We start from the raw sequence: 23,779 nt of genomic DNA on the forward strand, positions 1-23,779 counted from the left end.
GGCCCCTCTCTTGTCCACACCTGGCCACGAGGGGAGTGGTCCTCCTGCACCGGGCTCCCGCCGGGCCGAGCTGCGAGGCCACAGGCCCGACAGTGCCACCCGCGGGTCACGGACTGCGTGCAGACACACCCCGTGTTACAGCAGGGCAGCGGCTCCCACAGGCGTCCTGTGGCGCGGTAGAGCCCGGCCCGCGGGGTACAGCTGCCATCATGCCAGCCCACACCTGGACACCAGGTGGCAGCCAAAGGACCTTTGATTATTTGTTTGTTGATTTAAAACACCAAAGCCCAATGATCGGAACCACCCATCTAAAGCCCTCACCCTTCCCCGGGGTGTGGAAACGCTAAGAGCACATCTTATTGGACAGGGACGGCTTCGCTGTGGGGTTCCAGTGTCAGCTGGCCGCGGGGACACAGCCCCTGGAGGGGCCTGGCACTCCCTGTGCTGTGGTGGCTCACGGCAGCTGCTCAGTGGCGCCTCCTCCTTTGCCTCTTCCCTTCACAAAGGCTGCTCCCTGTTCTGTGCCCTGCCCAGTGGGGCCCACCTGGGCCGCCTCCTTTGGGAGTGCTATGCAGTTTGGTTCTGCCTGGATGGACTCTTCCTGTGGGGGGCAGCTCCCTGGGCCTGCAGGCCTCCTGGGTCCCAGCCCCTGGTGGGGGGAGTGGGCAGCTCCCAGGCGCCCAGCTGGGTCTGGGAGACGCTGCTTGTCACTGGGTGTGGCCTCCGCAATTCCCATCTTCTACCCTCCAGTGCTGGGCTCCTCAGAGTGTTTCCCCTCTGCTTTGTTCGGTACTGACCTGGCTAGCACTCTGCACACAGCAGACGGTGACTGGTGTCACCGTGTGGCAGCAGAACACAGGCAAGGTCTTGCCACTGGTGAGGCTCCCTGACCTGGCCAGGATCCTTGAGGGGGTGTGATTGCTGCGAGGCCACCAGAACATGGGCCTGTCTCCCCAGGCCAGGCTGCCCAGGAGCTGGGCTGTGACACCCCCGAGCACTTCTAGAAGGCCACTGCCCACCACAGGAGCCATCCCAGCCCAGGCAGCCCAGGGAGGCCGTGGTGAGCGCATGTGGCCTGGCGGAGGACCTGGCGGAGGACCCGGCGGTCGACGGGCCGGCTTAGCTGCCCCTGCCCTCTGGAGCTCTGGCTGGCCAGGTCAAGACCCAGGCTTGTTCACTCCTGCCCAAGCCAGCGTCTGTGGACCACCGCGGAAGAAGGGACCCAGGGCAGATCCCCACCGGGGCACCGCCAGGACAGAGTTCTCTGCCGGGAAAGTCAACTCAGAACCATGCTGGAGGGAAGCAGCCCGACTTCCCACGGGAGCCGGAGAGTCACCCAGCAGCCAGGACGCCGGCTTGCTGGCCACCTGCCAACCTCCCACGACGCACGCCCATCCCGCCTCCGCAGCGCTCTCTCCTCCAGGCCCGCAGGTCGCTGCTGCCTGCTGGCTGCTCGCCTGTGCCCTTCTGAAGCTTCCGCTCAGCATTCCTCCCTCTAGGCCCTGTCCAAGGCAGGACATCGTCCAGGGCCACCTTCCACTCCCCCTGCAGGGGGTGGGTGCTGAGCAGGGGCCTTTTCTGTTTCTATTTGTGCCTGAGCCCCTGGTGGAAGGACACATGGCTCTTGCCTCCAGTCACAGGCCTCTGAGATGCTCCGGGGGCTGCCTGGAGCCGCTGGCCACACCTGCACCACCCACAGACCCAGCTTCTGGACGTTTCTCTAGATGCAAGGAAGTCCTGAGTCATGGTCAGGACTGGGTTTGACCAAAGGTCAAACCTTTTTCCCTTCGAAGTTGGGTTCTCAGGAAAAAATCCTGTCCAGTGGCCGACGGCCAGAGGCATGCTCTGAGCTCAGGGGCAGGTGCCAGCTCTAAAATGCCACACCCCCTTCCCACTTCGGGCAAACCCGACGGGAGCATTTGAAGAAAATTGAGAGGGCCCCTGTGGGGACAGGAGCTTCCCTCCTAACTGTCCTGCCAGGGAGCACTAAGCCAGCCCCTCCTTCAGGCCTGGCCAGCCACACGGCTGCCCAGGCAGGGACAGTCAGGGCCTCCCGGACTGGCCTGAAGTCCGTTTCCTCCCCAGGGGCAGCGGAGGAGGAAAGCCCATGGAGCTAAAGTCAGCAGGAATAACTTGCTTTACACTTTTCTCCAATCACCATTTCTGCAAAGAGCTGACCCCAGGAACAAGAGCCAAGGGTCTCGGCGGCACTCCTGTCCCTCTTTCTGTGGCTTATGTTAGGGTCATTTCCTTTTTGATCTGGCACACTGCGGCTTACCTTCCAGGCACTGCTGGAGTCTCCAGGCTCAGTAGTGGCTGGCCCCAGGGAGGCCCAGGCCGCGTGCCACCACCAGGTCCCTCTATTTCGCAGTGCTGGGATGAACCTGGCCTCCCACGTGCCAGGCAGGCGCTCCCCCGGGCCACACCCCAGTGCACGTCCCTGGCTGTGGGAGGTGGCTTGGCTGGAATTGTGGTCTGACCCCCGCCTCCTGGCACTCTTCAGATGTCACCTCACTATTTGCTTTTAAAGGGTCTGGAGAGCTGCGAGCAGAGCGGGCGGAGCGGGCCGAGCGGGCGGAGCGGGCCGAGCGTAGGCGGACACACACTTACATGGCTGTTGAGTAAGCCGCTTTTGTGTGGTGTGATTCCTTCGCTTTTTTGGAGGTTTTCAATCGCCATTTCAAGCTAAAGAAAATGTGCAGAAACAAAACAAAACAAAACAAAGTGGAAGGAAAAAAAGGAGATCAGATGGTTAGCATCAGCCCCGACCTGCCTTCTGCCAACACCCAAACTCAAGCTCCTCCGACTTCAGGGAGAGAGGCTTGACCCAGGAGGGGAGGTCCATCCACAGTGGCGAGCAGAGCCGAGGCCACCTCCTGCAGCACATGCACCAGAGCCTGAGGGACAGGAGCAGCGGAGCCGCGCCCCGCAGCCTGGTGCAGCATCCGGACACAGCACTGCACGTGCGCATGCAGACCAGATTAATACACAGCCACAGAGGAAGTGTCAGCAAAGCCAGCATCGCCGTCCCCACACGCCTCCCCCACCACATCTGCTGCTCGGGAGGGTCACGTAATCGCACGAGGGTGGATGGCCACGCTGACATCTGGGCCAGCCCAACCGGTTGCAAAGCCCAGAGCTGGATGCTTTGTGAAAATACCAACGAGGCCAGAGACACAGGCCCTGGGCCCCTGCAGGCCCAGAAGTTGACCTACGGATCCATGCTGTGCAGAGAGGGAGGCGTGGAGGACAGACTTGCGGGAGGGCCTGGCTACTGTGAGGGCTTCCTGGAGGAAGTGGTCTTCCTGGGGCTCTGAGGACTGGGCGGTGGGCACGGGGGACAGGTATGTGCTCAGAAGAACAGGAGAGAACACCCAGCCGTGCACAGCTGCCACCACATTTACACGTTTTGAATGTGACCCCGATTCCTATCTGGAAACTGGGTGTTTAGAATCTGCTGTGGCCACCATGACAGGCAGGGGGCTACGAGGAAGGGCAGGAGCCCAAAGCTCCTCTCCACCCCCGGAACAGCTGGGAAGGCAGAGGCCTCCGCGTCCCTGGGAACAGCAAGAGGGTGGACTTCAGGGAGGGGTCCTGGGCTGGGGGAGGCAGCAGGCAACGGCATCTCCCTTGCCCAATCTGGACCACTGTGCTTCTGCTTTCTGTCATCAGTGACATGTGCTACCAGCCGGAGAGGATACCATGGTCACCCTGAAGGTGCCATGGAGTAGCAGGGAAGGCGGAAGGCGGACTTCCCCACCCCTCAGCCTCAGGCACAGCGAGCGGGAGGCACACCGCCTCGATGGCAGTGGGAAGGCACAGAGCTCCGGGGCCTGGAGCCAGCCTGACCTGCGCTGGGCCCGAGTGGCTCTACCCGCCCTGTCCACCCTCGGGAAGTGGCCCTGTGGGGTGGGGTGGCCTGTGCAGTGCCCAGCACCAGGAAAGAGGTCACACATCTTCCCGCAGGGGGCCTTCCACGTTTTACTCTATTGTCTCCTCTGCACTATTAAAGTCGAGTGCACCCTGCCCCACTAAAGGAGCTCTTTAAAAGAGTTAAATCTATCAATATTTCCCATTTGAAGAACTGTAAAGGGAAATTTTAAAAGTATCTATTAATTCATTTAAGAATAATAAACCCATCACTGGTTAACATAGATAACCCTTTAAAATGAAGAATAGCTGTATTTTTCCAAAGCACATGAGAAGAAGGGCTCGTTTCTGTCTCCCCAAGTCTCTCTGCAGCTGAGTAGAAGACGAGTTCCATGCCCGCATCTGCACTGTCACATCTGCTGTTAATTTTTTTAAAAAAAATTTTAAAATATATTTTTAGTTGTTGATGGACCTTTATTTTATTTATTTGTTTATGTGTGGTGCTGAGACTCGAACCCAGTGCCTCACACATGCTAGGCAAGTGCCCTTCCACTGAGCCACAGCCCCAGTCCACAGTCTGCTGTTTGAGATGTGCAGCCCTAAGAGAAACATGACTTACTTGACGTTCCAGGCAATCCTGGACATCTTTACTTGATACTGCACCAAACTGCGACAACTGGCAGTTTCTTACAGAGCTCTGGTATCCTCTCTGGCTGGTACCAGATATCACTGATGACAGTGTGGAGAGCAGTGACAGTGATTGGGAGACCAGTGTCTGAGATTGGGGTCCCTGATGGCTTCATGGCTGTGGCATGCTTGGTGACTGGGAAAGTTTCTGTGCAAAGGTGTAGGATGCCTGGTGGCTATGGCAATGCTCTCCATGGGGACACTCTGTTGCTAGAGTCTTACCAGCTTCGACCTTGCTCTCAGGCACACAGCTCCTGGGAACAAGGAACTTCCTGCTAAGATAACCACAATGGTTCACGAGTTCCACTGCTCCTGAATCTGCCTGAGAATTAGTGACTTTAAACAGTGGACTTTCTTGAGAGCTGCACAATGCTCCTAACACTGCACATTGAAACTGTAGAATGTAACTGTTGCTAACTCTGTAACTTTCATGAATACAAAGAATAATGCTTGCATAGTCTTTAATCTGCTTAATGAGACATATAATAAAGATGGCTGGTGTAATTCTTTAGACCTGCTTCCCATCAGAGAGCAGTGCTCCACCAGATCCCAGCTTTATCTTCAAGATCTGCGTGTGTGACTCTTTATTTTTTCTAATCTCCCGTCACCCCTCGCCAGAATCTGCTAGTTTGGCTGCACTGGTCAGTTGCGGCACTGCAGATGGAACCTGACACCATGTCAAGAAGCTCTTCACACTCAGGCACGTTACAATATGTAAGTGATATCAGTGAGAAAGGCGGAGTAGAGCAAGGACCAGGTCTCCACCAAAGTCCTGAATAAATGGGCAAATCCCACTGTACCCAACTCTATCCAAAGTCTGGAAATTAAAAAAAGTTTATAGCAACCAGGTGGATCCTTCACCAAGAAACAGCTGAAACTTGGCCTGTAAGGGAACCTCTGTGACATCACTGGCTGACCAAATGGAAATCCCAGTGGCCCCCGCGACAGCATGCACAGATTTCACAAAAGCGGTCCAGGAAGCCTGATAAACAATCCACAACAACTACACACAGCAATGATAGACCCTGGAGAGGACAGAGGATCCAAAATCCAGAGTTGCCCCCTTATTTACTTATTTATACCTTTATTTTACTTATTTATGTGGTGCCTCATACACACGAGGCAAGTGCTCAACCACTGAGCCACAACCCCGGCCCGAGTTGCCCCTTTTAACATTAAAGATATCTAGTCCTCCACAGAAATCTACAAGGTGCACAAGCCAACAAGAAAGTACGGCCCAGGCACCGTCAAAAAGGGAACAAACAGAGCCACCTGGGGAAGCCAGACGTTGTCTTTATGATGCGAGGAGTTTAAGGCTACTGTATGTGCTCCAAGGACTCACAGAGACCAGGAGAACGCGGTCTTGCCACATAGAGAATATCCACAAGGAGGCACATTACAAAGAGGAACCAAACTGAAATCACAGATTTAAAAATCCATTTGAAGATACGATGGTTGGAAATCCCCATATTTGATGAAAGACATGAATATACACATCAAAAATCTCAATAAAGCTTGGGATACAGCGTCTCAAGACCTGGCAGGGATGGCAGAGAGAATGAGCTTCCAGAGCCCCCCAGACAACTGACCTACATTCCACCAGCTGTCTCACAGTAAGCCTGGGGGGCTTCTCTGGGCGCCCTTGCCCTTGGGCCTGGAGTGGTAATGAAGGAACGGGCTGCCACTCTAGAAGCATGGAAGTCACTCTTTCTCCGAGCTCATCAGTGTGTGAAAAATGAACATTCTACTTGTAATAACCCCACTGAGCAAGCCTCCTAGGGAGGGTCCCTCTGCCACAGTCCAGTGTGTCTCTAGCTGACAAGGGCATCACCAGGCTGGGTTTGCCAGGATTTGGTACTGGGTGACGGCCCTGCCTCCCGGGAGAGTCATCAGCAATGGGAGTGGACAATGGTCCCGAAGACCCAGACAGGAGACCAGAGAGACAGGGGCCTGCTGTTAGACTCGCTGCAGCTGACCATCTGTTCAAAAATACAGTTTAGCCACGTTACCATAGAAGGAGCTAATAAAAGTTTGAATATGTTATGAGAAGAACCCTCAAGGTTCTTTATTAAAAAATTCAGAATGTTTTCACAGGAGGAGGGACAATTGGAAGATGAGGGCAGAGGGACAAGTCTTAGAATTAGGTTAGAAAAGGGAAAAGAGGGACGTCCTGGTCCAGGTGGGAGGGACCCGTGGGGCTTGGGGCTGAGAGGGCGACAGGCATTCTTGCTCTGTCTGTCTGCACTTGCCTGGCCCAGGAGGCGTTGGTGGGGGACCGGTGTGCAGCCTTTCAGGTTCACCTGGGCACTTCCACATTTGCCTCCATGACCGGTCACTCTGGCTACTTGAGTTCAGCGTTCAGTGCTCCACGGCCCTCCTTCCAAACCAGCCCCAACAAAACACGCCACGTCCTGTGCCCTGCTGTGGCGGCCCGGATCTCAGTACCACTTTTCCAGACGCCAGATTCAGCCTTCAATCCAGGGTTGAGGTGAGGTGTCAAGAGGCAGGACAAGGTGGGACCCTTGAGGGACTAGGGCTCTCCCCTGGTGACTGGACTAGCCACTTGTGGGTTAGCGGTCACCTCCAGAGTGGGTCTGCCACCAGGGCCTGTTTGGCTGGATCTCATGCTCTCTCTGTCCCTCACCAGGTGATACCCTGTATCATGCCGGTTCTCTGCCAGCACGAAGGCCATCCCCAGACGTGGGACCGTGACCTCAGACCAGACTGTGAGCCCAACCAAACCCCATCTGTGGTCCCGAGTTATGAGCAGCAGGACATGGAGTAAGAGCCAAAGCAGGAGACTTTGGTGCATGTGTGGCGGGTGTGGCGGGTGGTGGCCAGGGCCAGCTGGGTGTTGGAAGCAGGTGGCTGCCCTGACGACACAGGTGAAGATCACGCCAGGTGACGTCATGGCACGTCTCAGGCTGGGTCCTGGAGAGCTGGCATCCAGCAGTTCAGGCCAAAAATGCCGGCTCTTTTCTTTTCTTTGGAGGTACTAGGGACGGAACCCAGGGCCTCACACGTGCCAGGGAAGTGCCCACCGTGAGCCACGCCACAGCCCACTGTGAATACTGGGGTCGAGGACCAGGTTCTGAAGAAGACCCTGAGTGTCCTGCAGGCTGGCCGCCGCGGTCCCAGCTCTGCTGTACGTAACGACTTCCTCACGCAGGTAGGAAGAGGGCAGGGCGAACTCGCAGGGATGTTGCACATCGGACCCAGGGCCTCAGAGCTTCAGAGAGGTTCTGCTGACAGCTGAGGCAGCGGAAGGACCAGTGTCCCCACCATGCTCTCCCTGGCAGAGCCTGTCCTGCCATCTGCCCTGCAGGGCCACCCAGGAGTCTCGGGAGTCAGGATGAGTCCCCGGAGGAGGCTGCTGGGCCTCTCTCCAGTTTCTGGTTTATCTCAACATCCAGAAATACTCTGCCAGGGACTGTGACGTCGACCGGGACTCCTGGGCAGGACACGGCCCAGCACAGCTGTGCACCTGGTACACCAGGACACCCTGAAGAGAGACTGCAGCCCCTCCTGCTCGTGGCCAGATGGTTCAGCTCTAAACCCCTCTGTCCTCAGCAGCACCCCGGGAGCCCTGTGGGGGGCTGTGGTCTGGCGTGCTCTTGTGTGTGGTCTCTGGGTCCCTCCGAGGGCAGCTGCCAGCTGGAGGGGCTCCTCCTCAGGCTGCAGTGTCCTGCAGCCTTCCCTGGACAGAGTCCCGGGCTGAGGCCTCCGTGAGAGCACCCCCTCAGGTAGCTACTGGGCTCATGTGGCTAAAGAAGGACATCAGAAAGTTTCCACCCAACACTAACCATCTAGGCCATCAGCGTGCCACCAGGCGGCCAGTCACAGGGGCTGCAGGTGGCCCTGCTTCAGTCTCCAGAGTATTTTCAGGATTAATTTAAAGTCTCATGACACAAAACCTCGAGGTGAACGATAGGCAGGCGTCAGGGTCAGAGCGGAGCCTGGGCTTCTGCTGCTTCTTGGGGCTGTCCCTCGCTCCTGCTCTTGGCTCCTGGACGGTCCCTTGGATCTCGGTGCTATCCTCATGAGGTGTCTCCATGCCAAAACAAGTCAAGGGACAACGCAGTGTGGGAGGTAGTGGGGCTCCGATTCTCAGCTGGGAGGTGGAACCCGCGGTGACTGGAGGGACACGTGGGAGAGGGAGGGAGAGACCACGCCTGCTGCTAGATTTCTAATTGGTTTAAAACTTCAATTATTCCAAAGCAACTGGGACAGCTGTGGACCCGGGAGGCAGGTCTCGACAGCACTCCGGCTTCCACAGGGCTGCTGAAGAGGGCACCCCGAGGCTGCTCATGGGGGGCCCGTGGCCCCAGCCCATCCTACTATACAAGCTGGAGCCTGTTCCAAGGCCAAGCCTGCCCCACGCATGGACATCAACGCAGGCTGCGAGAAGATAAAGCCCAACACCAAGTCCCTCCCGGCCAGTCCTTGAGGCACGCCTGGCCCCCGTGGCCGCCCAGGCTCTGACTGCTGATGGGGCTGGGCACAAGCTGGTACACCTTGGATGAGCAGCAAGCACATCCCACAGTGTCACAGCCCCTAGAAAACAAGTGACTTCTCTCCAGGGCAGGGGGCCAGGGCCGCGCCTGCCCTCAGCACTGGGTTCTGGGAGTTACTCGGAGGCAGGAAGAGAGAGGACAGCAGACTCAGAGGCCTCGCTGAAGTCAGGTTGACCCACAAACACCCAGAGCCAGGGAACAGGGACAACACCAGACTGTCACTTTCTAGTTCAGGAGATCAGCCTCACACCAAATTAAGAAGGCATTGCCTAGGTGACAGTCCGTCAGTGCGATCCCTCCGTCCACACTGTGCAGGAGAGAGACGGTGACCCTGTCAGTCGAGAACGAGCGTCTCACAGAATTCTACGTCTGTTCAAAGAGACACCCAGAAACTAGCAGTAGAGGCCCCGGGAGGACCTAGGAGTCGGCCAGGCTCAGCAGCAGGCCCGAGGCTCCCAAGGCTCCCGAGGTTGCCGGGCAGGACACCCGGGCTTCCAGCCCCACCCGCGCCGACTGGAGCCCTGGCAGTGCCAGGTCGAGAGGAAGGAAGGGGTACCCAGTGGAAGGGAAGGGAAAAGCACTTATATTTTCAGACAATAAACACAGAACGAAACGGTGTGTTCAGCAAGGCTGCAGAATACAACATCAATGGCCAAAAACCAGCTGCATTTTCATATTTAGTAATGAGCAGTTGGAAACTGAAATTCCAAAATTGCTATGACTCACAGTAGGTTCAAAACCATGAAGCTCTAGGAATGAATCTAAGAAGCACATGTAGGATCCATTCGTTGAAAATCACAAAATGCTAATGAATAAATTCAAAGCATTTACATAATGGGTCAGAAGACTCAGCATAGTAGAGATGCTAATTTCCCCAAACTGATGGACAGACTGGACACGACTAATCAAAGTCCAGTAGCATTTCTGCATTTGTAGATAAGTTGACCTAAGACCCAGAGAGGCTGGGCTGCAGCTCAGTGGCAGAGCTCTTGCCAGGCATGTGTGAGGTGCTGGGTTCGATCCCCGGCACCACATCAAAATAAACAAAATAAAGCCATTGTGTCCATCTACCACTATAAAAAAAGATTAAAAAAAAAAAAAGAAAGTCTCATAGAAACTTTCAGTTCACACACCAGCAGCACGCACCGAGGGAGCAGCGCCACGCGATCACACGCCTCCTGCCCAGCTGTGGTGGCCCGGCCGGGGGCTGCTGGCGATGGATAGGCACATGGATCCGCGGATTAGGGCAGACACCCTGAAGCAGGGTGGCCCACTGATGTTGGACAAAGGTATAAAAGCAATCCAAAGGAGAAAGGATGGCTCTTTGTTTTTATTTTTCGGCTTTCGACAGCGAGGCTGGGACAACTGGTTGCTGTGTGTGCAAGACAGGCAATCAGCCTGTGGCTCACGTCTTGACTTAAAGTGTGACACTACAGGTCTTCACAGGACATCTGGGGAGAAGGAGGCTAAAGGTGGGCAGAGTCTCAGGACACCAAAAGCACAAACCCAAAGAGAAAGACTGAGAAACTGAATCTGAGTAAAACTGAATTTTTTTTTCCTGTCGATCAACATTCTTTAGAGATGACAGTGACACACCACAGGCTGGGGAGACTTCTGCAGAGCATCTCTGACGGGGACGCGGATCCAGGGCATAAGAGAGTCCTCTGTGTCCAACAGTAAGGGAACAACCAACCAACCAACCCGGCGAAAATGACAAAAACGACTTGAACTGGTTCGTCCCTGAGAGCCCACAGGAGAGGCAGGTCACGCATGAGTGGCAACTGGCCAGTGTCACCTGCAGGAAGCCTCAAGCTGCAGACATAGCAAGGCCAGGGCACGCCTCCTAGGAGGGACGACCCGGGTGCTGGGGAGGCAGAGCCCAGGGACTGGCAAAGCCACGCCTGCGCCTGCCTGTGAGCAGGACTCCCCTCGCAGGTTCCCACCCGAGAGGACACGCGCGCCCACACCTAGCCTGTGCCCGGGGACGGAGCTGCGGGCTTCGCCAGGGCCCCCAGTGGAGCCTGGTGTGGCCCTCGGTGGGAGGCCACACACTCCAGTGACTGCCAGGTACAAAACTCCTCGGCCACAGAGAACCAGCTCGCCTCCTCGCAGGGCCCGGCGGAACCCAGGCCCCTGGCTGAGCAGGAGACACTGTTTCGCAGGTCACCCACCGCACAATCCCCTGTGTGCGGCACACCCCCCAAATTTACCCCATGGTGACAGGGAGCGGACTGGCGGTCACCAGGGTGGTGGGCTTCTTGGGCAGCTTTCAGTGGGTCTGGACGGAGGATGACTGCACAGACCAACACGTGTCAAACCCTGTGGGACCGTGCGCCAAGGCCAGTTCTACTCTGTGAGTTTAGAACCACACACGAGACAAAAGTCAACACTGAAAATCCAGTTTTGAAAGCGGCCCTGCAGGGTGACGGGGCACTGAGGGCCTGCAGCTGTTCTCAGGGGCCTCCTCTGGGTCAGGGCACCTTTGCTAAGGATGAAGGCTGACCAGGACAACGACGTGAAGGTGACAGCAAGAAAACCACAGTGGCACACCCACCCTCAGGGAGAGGCTTTCTCATGTTCCAGTTTCACAAGAGCCAGTGACCTGCGATGTCCCCCTCTTTTTACCAACAAGGAGCTGTGGTTCAGGCAGCCTGGGGTCCCCGGGCCGGTCTGCGTGGTGGCGTCTCCCAGGCCCGTGGGCCGCCTCCTACTCACCATCCCCGCTGCTGCCGTCTAGCGCAGTCTACCCTGCGGGCCGGGCCTCGTACATACCGTGGCTGGTGAGGACCGGGCAGTGTGGGCCAGGGAGTGTCGCGTGCCGTCCATTCCCCCGTGGATGAGGTAGGCTCCTGCGCTGGACACCAGGGGGCTCCCCCCAACATCCATGGTGATGCCCACCATGCTGTGGGAGGGGACTGCTGGTGGGGACGAGGCTGCCACCGTCACCTGGGCGCCCCCCGGGGCCTCGAAGTAGGAAGCCGCGCTGCTGGGGGCGAACATCTGAGGCTCCGGGTTGTAGGCGTAGGCCGTCCGTCTGTAGAGAGAGAGGAGTCACCCTGGGCCCTGGGCCACCACACCCCCATCTGAGTGGATGTCAAAGAAACCCCAGCGGCACTTCATGGGAGAGCTGCAGCCCCGCGGCTGAGTGGACAGAGCCATCCAGACGTGGCCTGTGAAGTTCAAAAGCAACACAAAGCTCGAGGCCATCGACTCTGAAACATTCGGGACCTCCGCCGTCCCATGGAAACTGCTCAAGGCAGAGCTGTAAGTGGGGGATGGGCACGCGTGGAAGGGCCCTGGGGGGACGCAGCGGCCATGTCTGTAGTTGGGGTTCCACGAACTGACATCACGGGGTGAGAATGCACAGAGCCATGCGCACACTCACATGTGGGTTTGCACACACGTGCTGCACACACGGACCGCAGATGAAGGTGTGTAAAGACCGGAGAGGGTGAGCAGGCTGACGCGGCTGCCCAGTGTCAAGTCCCCAGCCTGGGTATCCTGCAGTCACTCAAGATGCCCCCCGCGGAAAGATGGGGCTCTGTGACTAATTTTGTAACTTCCTATGAGTCTATGATTATCTCAAAACCCAAACCATTAAAAAATGAAATTGTATCATAAAAAGAATTTCCAGGGAGCCGAGCGTGCGCCCAACATGCCTTCGCCATCTGGATCAGGGTTAACCTGGTGTGTCCAGACTCAGATGTCTTAAGTTACTCTTGGGGGATGCTGGTCATTAAGAAGGTGGCCAGTGGTCGTGTTTGCTTATTGGTGGGTAAAGGTCAGTGGCAAGGGCCCTCTGGCCTCCTGGAGGCGTAGTGTCCCAAGGTGACATCCTGCATAACTACAGTACAATGCTGAAACCAGGGACATGAATTGGGTACAGCCCACGGAACTTGTTTCAACTCTGCCAACTTTGCACAGTCACCATGTCTCTGTGTGATTTAGGCCTTTGCTGTGGTGCTTTGGAAACCACGTCTCCATCAATCACAGCCCTGAAGCCACAGCTGAGCCCTCAGCACCGTCCCCGCAGGATGAAGGGACATCCAGACACACAAGCAAGCTGAAGGCCTTCTCTCTCCAGCCCACGAGCTCATAGGGGATGTGTGATTTTCTGTCCCCAGCATCACACAGAGCAGAAAACTTAAACTTAGAAGTTGGAGTTGTTTTTGTTTTTGGAGACAGATGTTTCTAGAAGTTAAAAGCACAAAGGTCTGGGGTTGGCTCAGTGTGGTGGCCACGCCTACAATCCCAGCGGCTCGGGAGCTGGAGCAGGAGGATCATGAGTTCAAAGCCAGCCTCAGTAACAGCGAGGTGCTAAGCAACTCAGGGAGACCCTGTCTCTAAAGAAAATACAAAATAGGGCTGGGGATGTGGCTCAGTGGTCGAGTGCCCCTGAGTTCAATCCCCGGTACCTCCCCCCTAATAAAAGGTCTGTGGTTGCTGAAACCTCCACTGGACTGGGGTACTGCGATGTCTGGACGCTGGGCTTGATGTGGACAAGTCTGTTCACACACATGCAGGCGGGAGGGGGCGGGCAGCAGGCCGCCGGGGTCCAGGAGAAGGTACGCACATGGCTCCGTTGGCATAGACGGCGTCTCCCCCTTCCACGTACTGCACCTGCGCGGGGTACACGTGCTGCACGGGCTGGACCTGAAACAACACGTGCTTGGGTTACGGGGCGCTTCCTTGCCGTCTTTTCCAGGGCGCAGCCTTTGCGAGAACGCGAGCGCCTCCGCAGCCCTCGCCAGCCGTGACACTGTGCTCAGAGAGACGGAGAGACCGAGAGACGGACTTCCAGGACCTGGGTCCCGCAGCCGACAGCTGCTATGGCTCCACAGAGCTGTGCCTGGTTTCTGGGCGCAGCTACGGGGGCGCTGATGCCCCAGCTGGTGTTTACTTAGGGAACAAGCTGCAGGGCCAACACATGCTGCGTGGTACCCCTGGGGACCAGGTGAAATGCACAAGTGTCATCAGGAAGCCCTCCTTGCCCACAGACAGCTGGGGCGGGGGAAGCTTCTAGAGTCACACACTGGTTTTTGTGTCTCCTCCCTCAAGGCCCGAGGGCGGCCCGACAGAGGGAAACTGAGGGCAGAGACTATGCTGAGGCCCTGGGTCCCACCGAGCCTGCCAGGAGCCTCTGCCCCGGGCCCTCTCCAGCTCTGGAGACCCAGGACTGACAGGCACCTTCCACTGGCTGCTGGTCGGTGCAGGAACTCCGGTCTGAGGGCAGGTCTGGCCTATTGGTGTTTTTGTAAATGAAGATTTTTAGGGGTTGGGGGCAGGTACTGGGGATCAAAACCAGAGGAGCCTACCCACTGAGCACATCCTCATCCCTTTTTATTTTTTGTTTGAGACTGGGTCTTGCTAAGTTGTTTAGGGCCTTGCTCAATTGCTGAGGCTGATCTTGAGCTTGCCATCCTCCCGCCTCAGCCTCCCGAGTGATGGGTTACAGGTGTGCCACTGCGCCCCACTGTCAACGAAGCTTTATTCCCACTCAGCCATGCCCCTTTCCTACACATGGTTTATGGCGGTTTCTGCCATGGCTACAGTGACAGGGTTGAGTGGTCGTGCCGGAAACCTCAGGCCCACAGGACCCAAAGAGGTGGCTTTCCTGTCGTCCGCTGACCGCCCCGAGCTCAGCCAGGGTCGGCGAGCTCCCTTCTGAGGCGTGCAGCCAGGCAGAGCGTCGCCTCTTCCCCTGCCTGGGCTGCAGCACGTGCTGGGGGTGGGCTCCACTAACAGGCGCCGGGTGTCCCCAGCTCCCAAACACGTGCTGAATTTACAAATGAACCCAAACCCACGACCTTTCTTGGCTTGATGCAGTGCCATCTGCAGCAAAAGCATTTTATAATTTTCTTACAGAGCTTCTGGAAGAGGACAGATAGAAAGGAGCTGCCGCCCCAGAACAGCCTGCCCCTCAGAGCGCTCGCCCTCTAGGTCAGGGAGGGCCGGGCCGTCCTTACCTGCTGTGGCACTTGCTGCACTCTGGGGAGGGAGATGGGCTGCATCGGGGTCCCTTTGGGAGCAGAGCCTGCAGCCTGGACCAGCACCCTCTGGAAGGGAGGGAGGGAGAGAGCACAGTGAGTCGCGCCAGCTCCGCACGACTCCACGAGAGCCCCCACCGAGAGCCCCCGCCCCGCTTCACCCCACTCGGAGGCCTGACTGCGAGGACGGCAGGACCCACGGCCGGAACGTGTGCAGCTGCAACGCCAACGATGTACACGAGCATGAACACGCGGCCACGCACAGGCACACACAGAAGCACAGGCACCTCCACCCGCCCCGCAGCTTGGCTCCACAGCAAGGAGCCACTGGCTCTCCTCACACCGAGGGGACCGAGGGGACCGAGGGGACCGCTGGGTGAGGAAGGAGCCCTGACAGCGTCCACTCCCCAGCCCGGGGCGAGTGCTTCTCTGCCTCTGTGGCTGTGCAGGCCACACTGGGCCCGTCCCCACTGCACACGTGAGTGGTCTGGTCACACCCGCGCCTCTGCACACTGAATTCTAGAGCCAGGACTTGTGTGTGGGTTTCCCACCACGTGGGTCCCCCGCTGCCTGTCTCCACCATGTGGGCCCCACTTCCCGACTCCACTATGCAGCCTCCCCGTGAGAAATGAAGGGCCGAGAGGACAGTACTCAGTGTCCGCTAGAACCAGGGTTCTGGTGTCTTCCCACGTGGGCATTGAGTGTCACTGCGAGGAAGGCCTCATAACACTACGGGGTGGTGATGAGCAAGGATGCACTGTCCTCTAGTGTTCAAGGACGTCACTACAGGATGAGCCAGGCCCTACTGAGGACACCAGTGTGCTGGCCCTGTGGACTGCAGCTCTCAGGACCTGGCTGGCCTCTGTGGTCACAACTAGAGACCAAACAATACCCATGGCTCAGCTGCCCACAGGTGAGTGGTCAACTGAAGGTGGCCCCCACACGCTGCACCGTCTCTCAGTGAGGTGACACAGCTGCTGTGCGGTTGGACCTGAGGACCTCATGCTCAGTGAGCATCGGACACTAACAGGCACAAAGCTTGTGACTCCATTGACAGAAAATGTCCAGAACAGGAGTTCAGAGACAGGATTCGGACTCGGGGGTGCCGGGGGCTGAGGAAAGAGGAAGGGAAGTTACTATTAATGGGGGCTCATGGAATGTTCTAGAACTAGACAGAGGTGATGGTTGTACAATGCTGTGAATACACTAAAAACTACGGAATTTTTCCCTTTAAAATGGTTAATTTTATATTTTGTAAATTTCACCTTAGATGAGAAACTGACTGATGTTAAGTGTTAAGCTAAGCGTGCTAGCGCACAGTGTGATCCCAGTGTCTTGGGAGGCTGAGACCGGAGACTTGAGCCCAGGAATTTGGGGTCAGCCTGGGCAACACAGTGAGACCCCATCTCAAACAAAAGAGAAAGAGCATCACGGTTTTCGTTTGCACACCAACGCTGAGCTGTCGGACGTGGCAGTGGCGAGCTGGGCTGCGGCGTGGCCATTTACAGAGAAATTAAACAAGATTGAAATAAGGGGTGAAGCCCAGGCCTCGGCCGCCTGGTACCTGCCAGGCCTGGGGTGGACAGCGATGGTCAGGAAGCCCAAGGAGTGCACTGTCGCGCTCACCTGAGGCACGGTGACCTGAAGGCAGGCTGTGCGCTGTGAGGACAGGAGGGTCCTCAGCAGACACAAGTAGCCTATGTCCCCCAGAGCAGGGCCGCCCGGCGGAGGCAGGAGGGCAGGGGAGAGTGCTGCCAGATGCACGTGGGGCAAGAAGAGGAGCCCCAGGCAGCCCCTTGGCCCGCGAGGCTGCGATGTTCAGGGCGGAGTCCACCCAGGAGAGGGGTGCCTGGGAGAGGGGGCTTGGCCACAGGGCCGAGGCAGCAAGGGGCGGGGGGCTGCTGACCCTTCTGGGGGCTGGTTCAAGGGTGCAGGAAAACGAGTCAATTAGGTTCAACTTGCAGGATGGCGGCTTCTGCTCACGCCCCTCTGTACCCCGAGAGGGCTCCGAAGGCCTTCCCTGCTTGGCTGAGCGCATCTGACAGTCCATTCTAACTGGACGAGCTGTTCCCGCGTACGCCTGGCCCTTTCTGCTGGACTGTGCTTCTCTCCCCTTAATCACTCTTCTTGCTGTGCTCCTGCGAAGTCGTCCATTGTGGGTGGTCCTGAGGCCACCAAGGGCCTCTGTGCGCGTCCACAAGCTTCCAGTCTGTTCCCTGTGGTCTAGGCCCCTTGGCCCCCCCGGGGGCTTCCTGACATATTTCAGGCTGCGGGAGACACCCTGAGGCCGCGCCTGACCCTGAGAGCCTCCCTGTGTCAGTTTTAAACCACATATTCACCTCCTAGTGCTCGAACCAAATCCTAAGAATCCTAACTTACTTTTTGCCTTAGGCACAAAGTCTTTCTGTGTAAGAGTCATTTCCAAGGTACGAGAAAGCGTCCATTGAAAGGTACGAGACTGGTTCGAGTCAGAGTGGGGGTGCTTCTTACTCAGTGTCTACTACCGCTGTCCTTGTCAGGACCTGTATGGCAAGGGCAAAGGCCAGGTCATGTCACATGGGGTGCCTGTTCTGCAGTAGTGGTCTTGGGGCTAGGAAGTCTATTTACAAAAATACAGTTCTCTCTCTCTGTTGGGCACAGTGGTGCAGCCCTGCAATCTCAGCTACGCGGAAGACGGAGGCAGGAGGATAGCAAGTTGGAGGCCAGCCTCGGCGACTGCATGAGACTCTGTCTCAAAATAAAAAGGGCTAGGCGTGTAGCTCAGTGGTGGAGCACCCCAAGTTCAGTCCCTAGCACCACACACACACTTTTCTTTTTTCTTCTTGTTAATTCAAGTGTTTTTCAAAACCACGGGGCATGCGTCCATGCAGTGGCCCCTGGTTTGTACCAGAATGGCCCCAATGGCAGGGCACTGTTACCTGAGGGGATGCTGGCACAGGCTGGGCTGCCGCTGCCGCTGGACGCAGAGCCACGGATGCAGGTGAATCGGATCCACCCTCGGAATTCTGCATGCTCAGTTCTGGAAGGCGGAGAGACAGTGAGTGGGCAGGACGCCCGCACAGCGAGAGGGCAGCGTCCACATTCCAGAGCAGCAAGCAGAAGTCAAGGCGGCAAAGCTGGAGTAGGCAGCCTGGTGGCACCCGCAGGCAAGCGGGAGGGGGACGGGTGTAAATCATGCCAATCAAGGAGAGAGGGAGGAGAGGGCACCCCTCCAGATACTAACCACAGCGGGCTCCCAGTCCCCTCCCGCAGGACCACGCTTCTCTCCGCGTCTGGCCAGGCTGAACTGCCCCCAGGCCAAGGCGGCTGCTCCTTAATCCCCAGCAGCGCGAACGCTCTCGACGGGCGCTTGCTGTGTGGCAGCTGCCGTGTGCCAAGCTGCTGCCCGCAGCTCTTCCACTGGGACTCCACTGGCATCCGGGGCTGCACCCTTACACAGGGCCTCGTGCGGTGGCCTCCACCCACCTGCCAGGGGTGCCCCAGCAGCCATGGCAACCCCAATCTCCAGACCTTGCCCAGGGCTGTCCGCGAGGCAGAATCATCCCCTTGAGCACCACTGGCCCAGGGCTGAGTAGCGGATCCACGAGGGACCAGAGAAATGGCACACTCTATCCTGGGCTGGGCATAAATCCTCAGGAATTTCAGCCGAAAGTACAAACTGAGTTCTGCTCTCAGCCCAGAGGCGAGCACACAGGTCTGTTTCTGAGCTGGCAGATGCATACATCTTTCAAATGGGAAGTTTAAAGATTGTATACAAGGCTGGATATACAGTGGCCACGCCTGTCATATCAGCCATTTGGGAGGCTGAGGCAGGAGGATCACAAGTTCAAGGACAGCCTGTGAACTCTAGCAACAGTTGTCTCTAAATTAAAAAAAAAAAAAAAAAGGCTGGGGAGCAGCTCAGGGGTAAAGCACCCCTAGTTCTAGTCCCACTACACAAAGAAACTAAATTAAAAGAAGCGTTAAAATCAGAACAAAGGAGAAGATCACACAGATTCATCCCATGACAGCCTAGGCCAAACGGTCTTGTCTTTCTTTTTGGCAGTGCTGGGTGGAACCCAGGGCTGCACAAATGCTGGGCAAGCGCTCTCCCAGTCCGTCTCCCTTTAAACAGACAGTCGGCTGCTTTACACCTTGAGAAGCACCTAGGTCCTCAGACTTAAAGGAGAGGTGGCTTTGTGACCAGGCACACACTTGTCCTGGTCCTACAGTGGCCGCAACTGGACCAGAAAGTTTCCTAGACCCCAAAGGGTCCCACCTCTAAGAATAAGTGAAGATTTAAAAACTTTTTAAAAGCTGTACTTCTTTTCAATGTGAAGCAAAACTGTTAACCGATTAAAGAGCTTTGCTAAGGAGAGCAGGGGCTGCTGCTTCGTCCTGCGGGGGCTGTTCCCCGACCTCCCGCACCTGCCCTAACGCCTTGGGTGCAGTGGGGAGCCGCGGCGGACCCCAGGCGGGGCGTGGGGCATCTTTCTGTTCAGTGGGGCTTGACTCCGTCCTGGCCACTAGATGGCCCCAGAGCCACGCGCTGTCGGCTGGGGCGGGCAGAGGAGGGGAGCCAGGCCCTCTGGACCGCCAGTCACAGCGTCACAGGAGCCTCCACGCTCCATCGTCCCCTCAGCTAACCCAGGTGCCCGCTCACTGTCCACGGTCAGGGGTGAGACAGTGGCTTTCACCAGGGGCACACCCCAGTGCACACATGTCGGGGTGGCAGAAGGCGGCGGCCTGGTGACCACAGGAGGCAGGCAGCAAGCTGGGGTTGGGGAATCCTGAGAGAGAGCCACACTCTGCCACCAAGTCCACCCAAATCATTGACCCACTAACTAATCAGAGACCTGGGGAGACGCCCACAGCTCAAGGGCGAAAACCAAGTGCAGACTCGGCTGCTGCCCCCATGAGAGCACGTGAGCACCCGGAAGGCAGGGAGTGGCCCTTGGGAACTTGGCAGAATCCAGAGTTCCCAGCATACCAGCCAGGATGCCTGGGATCCTGGAAAATTAAGAACACACCTGTGACTCCAGTGACACAGGAGGCTGAGGCAGGAGGATCACAAGTTTGAGGCCCGCCTGGGCAACTTAGTGAGGCCCATCTAATTTAATCTAAAAATAAAATGGCTGGAGTGTAGCTCAGTGGCAGAGCACTCCTAGGTTCCACCCACAGCACCAAAAATAAATAGATAAATAAATAACAATAATCATGGCCTATGAGAAGAAATAGGAAAATGTAACCTATTCTCAAGGGAAACAGTAAAAGGGGTCAATTAAAATCGAACCCAAGATATTCAAGACGATATGGAGAGCAGACAAGGAGTGAGATGGGTGCTAAAGTAAGTCCAAGAACCCGAGGGAGCTGCACCCCTAGTGAGTGAGCTTCCACAAGCAGAAACCACTGGACAGAGGACAGCGACCCTGGGTGGCAGGTCTTGGCACATTTCACAAGAGTGGAATCACACAGAGGACAGTGCGCTCGACTGCAGTGGAGGAGGACATCAGCAAGGTGGCAGGAAAATGACAAGCGTTTGAAACATTTGAATGTTCTATTAGCCTAGGTGACCAATAAGCCACAAGGGAAATTAGAAAAATTTGAACTGAATGATAACAAAACACCATTTATCAAAATTTGTGCTTGGGCTTGGAGGTGCACATCTGCGATCCCAGAGACTCAGGGGCCTGAGGCAGGAGGATCACAAGTTCAAGACCAGCCTGGACTACTTAGTGAGACCCTGTCTCAAAATGCAAAATAAAAAAAGGGCTGGGGATGTAGCTCAGGGGCAAAGTGCCCTCCGGCTCAACCCCCAAATCCCCGGCACCAGAAGAGAATTTGTGGGGTGCATCTAAAGCAGCTCTCAGAGGGAAATGTTCAGCTCCAAATTCTTATATTATAAAAAGGGCACAGGAACCCTTCAAGAAGCCGTAAAAAGACAGTCAAATTAAACTTGAATCACATAGAAAAAAAGAGAAAAAATAGTACAGAACAGAATTAATGACTTAAAACTTTGTAAATGATGGAGGAAATGAAAAAACAAAATTTTTTCAAGAGAGAAGTGACCCTCGAGCCATGGAGAGAGAGACGTGGAGGAAAGCGAACAACATTCCTAAGAAAGAAGCCAACCTGCAAAGGCCCCACTGTGTGACTCCACAGCATCCGGAAGAGGCGGAAGCAGGGCCAGGGAGTGGGAGCAGTGGTCAGGGCCGAGGGAGGGAGGGCAGGTGGGCACAGAGGGCCCCGGGCAGCCACCACAGGGGAGCCTCACCTGGGCCAGGGCTACGGCGCCTATCCTAACCCACCACTGAGGGTGGGAGAGAAACCTCTGCCTCCTACTGTCAAATCTGCTGTGAACCTAAATGTGCTCTAAAAATGTGAGTCTTGTGGGTGGAGGGGTGTTGGTAAACCCAAAAAGACTGATGAGAGGGAAGAAGAAAATAGACAACACACACATGTCCAGTCTCAGCTCTAGAATGAGACACACTGCTCCTAAGCCTAGAGAAGTCCAAGAGGGAACAAGGAACTTTTTGAAGAGCATAGCCAACAGGTTCAACAATTCAGACCAAACGAATGGTTTTTTAAAAGAAAGACACCACATCCCCAAACTGACACAAGATGAAACAGAAAGCGTGAACGTCACACCCTGATGAAGACGTCGAGTCTGTACTGAAAACCTGCCCGAAGGCAGCTCAGGCGCTGGCGGACCCACTGACGAGTGCTGCTGAATACTGAAAGGGGGTTCACACCGACTCCACCAGGACATAGCAGAGGAGTGCTGCACAACTCAACGAGGTCAGCACACCCTGATGTCCCACTCACACGGGGAAGCTTTTAGACAATCTCTCTCAAGAACATACCTGCAAAGGCATCAACAAGAGATTAATAAATCAGAACCCACAGAATACAGCCCATAGAACCCATATTTAGTTTGTACGTTGAGTTTTTCATTCTAACAGAGCCTTGGCTCTTTTCTTCATCAGCTGATTTTTGAAAAAGATCAAACAGAGAGAGAAAAGTCTAGTGCCAGGTCAACAGGGTCTCCCTCTCTGGGGTGAGGAATTGACCTCAACCCCTACCTCCCACTAGACATAAAAATGTTCAATCAGCGACTTCCACATAAACTGCTAAGGGAGGAAAAAATAGGGTTGTGGGCAGAGTTTTCTTAGCTAGGGTACAGAAAGCAATAAGCAGATAAGAAACTCAAAAGGTTTTATCAAAATTTAAAAACTTTTCTCATTAAAATACTCCATTAAGATCATGAATAGGTAAGCCACAGTCTGGGAGAAAATGTCTGCAAAATGTTCAACAATAAAAGACAACTGACGAGGGAGAATGGGCAAGAGACTTGGTGGGCACTTCACAAAGATGCACAGGCACCCCAAGACCACTGGACCTCGTTAGTCACTAGAGAAAGGCAAATTAAAACCACAAAGATGTGCCACCAAAGGCCCACCAGATGGCTACAGCAAACAAAACCGGCAATGTCCCCTTGTCGTGAGTGCCTGCCACAACTGAAGCACTCGCAAGTCGCTTGTGGGGTGTGCACAACACCACCCGGCTGGGCAAGGTCTGCACGTTTCCTAACAGGTCAGGCCTACGCTTCACCCCCAAATTCCTTGCCCCGGTATGTATCCAAGAACCAGGAAAACGTCACGTCCTCAAACACACACCAAGGCTGCACACACACCTGCATAAGAGCTCCATTCAAAACAGCCAGAATGCAGGAAAAACCCGGAAGTTCCTCATCAGGAGAGTGGGAGAGAATAGTAGGGTGTGATAACTCAGAGACATATATTAGTCCCCAAATCAACTACTAAAGAAAAAGAATTGCTAGAACAATAACAGGAACAAGATGGGCACAGTACTCATTAATAGAAAGGAATGAACTACCCCGTCCACAGCACGGGGACGAGTTTCAAAATTGTTAGGCTGATTGACAGCAGCGGGGTCCAAAAGAGGGTACAAAGTGGAGCAGGCAAAATGAATCTAAGGGAAGAAGTACATGGTGGTGGGCTTTCTAGGGAGATGGATGACTCCTCTGTATTTATGATGCGGGTTACGCAGAATCCATTGCCAAGACCAGCCAGCCAAGATCTGCCACTCACTGTATGCAAATTCTAAGAAAATATGATGGCTGAAGAGGATGGGGAGGGTGGGGGTACCCGGGTGGTACAAGAATGCCCAGTGTGGCCAGCCATAGAGGGTGATGACTATGTGGGGCTCATTGTAGAATGTGTTTGCTCTGTAGATGTGTAAAATTACCATATAGATGTGTAAAAAGTTAAACACACAGCTGCCCACTCAAAAGGATAAGCAAAAAACATTTCAGTACTGCTTTTCCCAGCACAAGTGCTTCCCCGCTCTGCATCCCCCACGTGTCATTCCTTTGCCTAGCGTATCCATGCTGTATACACTACCTGCCCGTTAGTCATTTTGTTGCTGTCTTGGTTATGAGACCAACTGTCAAGTGTCACAGTGCTTGTGTTCAAAAGACTCTTAATTTATTTAATAATAGCCTCGAGGGACTAGAGCATATGAGAAAGAGAAGCCACAAAGCCCTTCCTCTAGGTAAAAAGGTGAAAGTTCTTGACTTAACAAAGAAGAGAAAATGGGGTTGCTAAGATCTACAGTAAATTGTCCTGCTTAGATCTACAGTTAACAAATTAATTAAACTTTAGGGTATTGTATGTACAGGAAAAAAACATCATATATATATATATATATATATATATATAT

At 55.4% G+C, this 23,779-nt stretch overlaps 1 protein-coding gene across 5 annotated transcripts in view; it reads right to left on the reverse strand.

Moving 5' to 3' along the window:
* The window catches only part of Rfx2 (regulatory factor X2), an 83,492-nt gene that overhangs the window by 19,789 nt on the left and 39,924 nt on the right, over positions 1-23,779 (reverse strand). For 2 of the 5 annotated variants that reach the window (XM_015503662.2, XM_048812566.1), the window contains 5 exons: positions 17,977-18,077; positions 15,038-15,127; positions 13,645-13,724; positions 11,844-12,105; positions 2,611-2,685 (listed from right to left, as the gene is read on the reverse strand). In XM_015503662.2, coding sequence (XP_015359148.1) covers positions 2,611-2,685; positions 11,844-12,105; positions 13,645-13,724; positions 15,038-15,127; positions 17,977-18,069 — 600 coding nt within the window. In that variant the 5' untranslated portion in view covers positions 18,070-18,077. Of the gene's footprint in view, positions 1-2,610; positions 2,686-11,843; positions 12,106-13,521; positions 13,725-15,037; positions 15,128-17,976; positions 18,078-23,779 lie in introns of those variants that run through there. The other 3 variants (XM_048812567.1, XM_015503663.2, XM_048812568.1) reach the window with 3 other exon arrangements.

The sequence above is a fragment of the Marmota marmota genome, unplaced genomic scaffold (genome assembly GCF_001458135.2).
Source record: "Marmota marmota marmota unplaced genomic scaffold, marMar, whole genome shotgun sequence".
NCBI classification, from domain to species: Eukaryota; Metazoa; Chordata; class Mammalia; order Rodentia; family Sciuridae; genus Marmota; species Marmota marmota.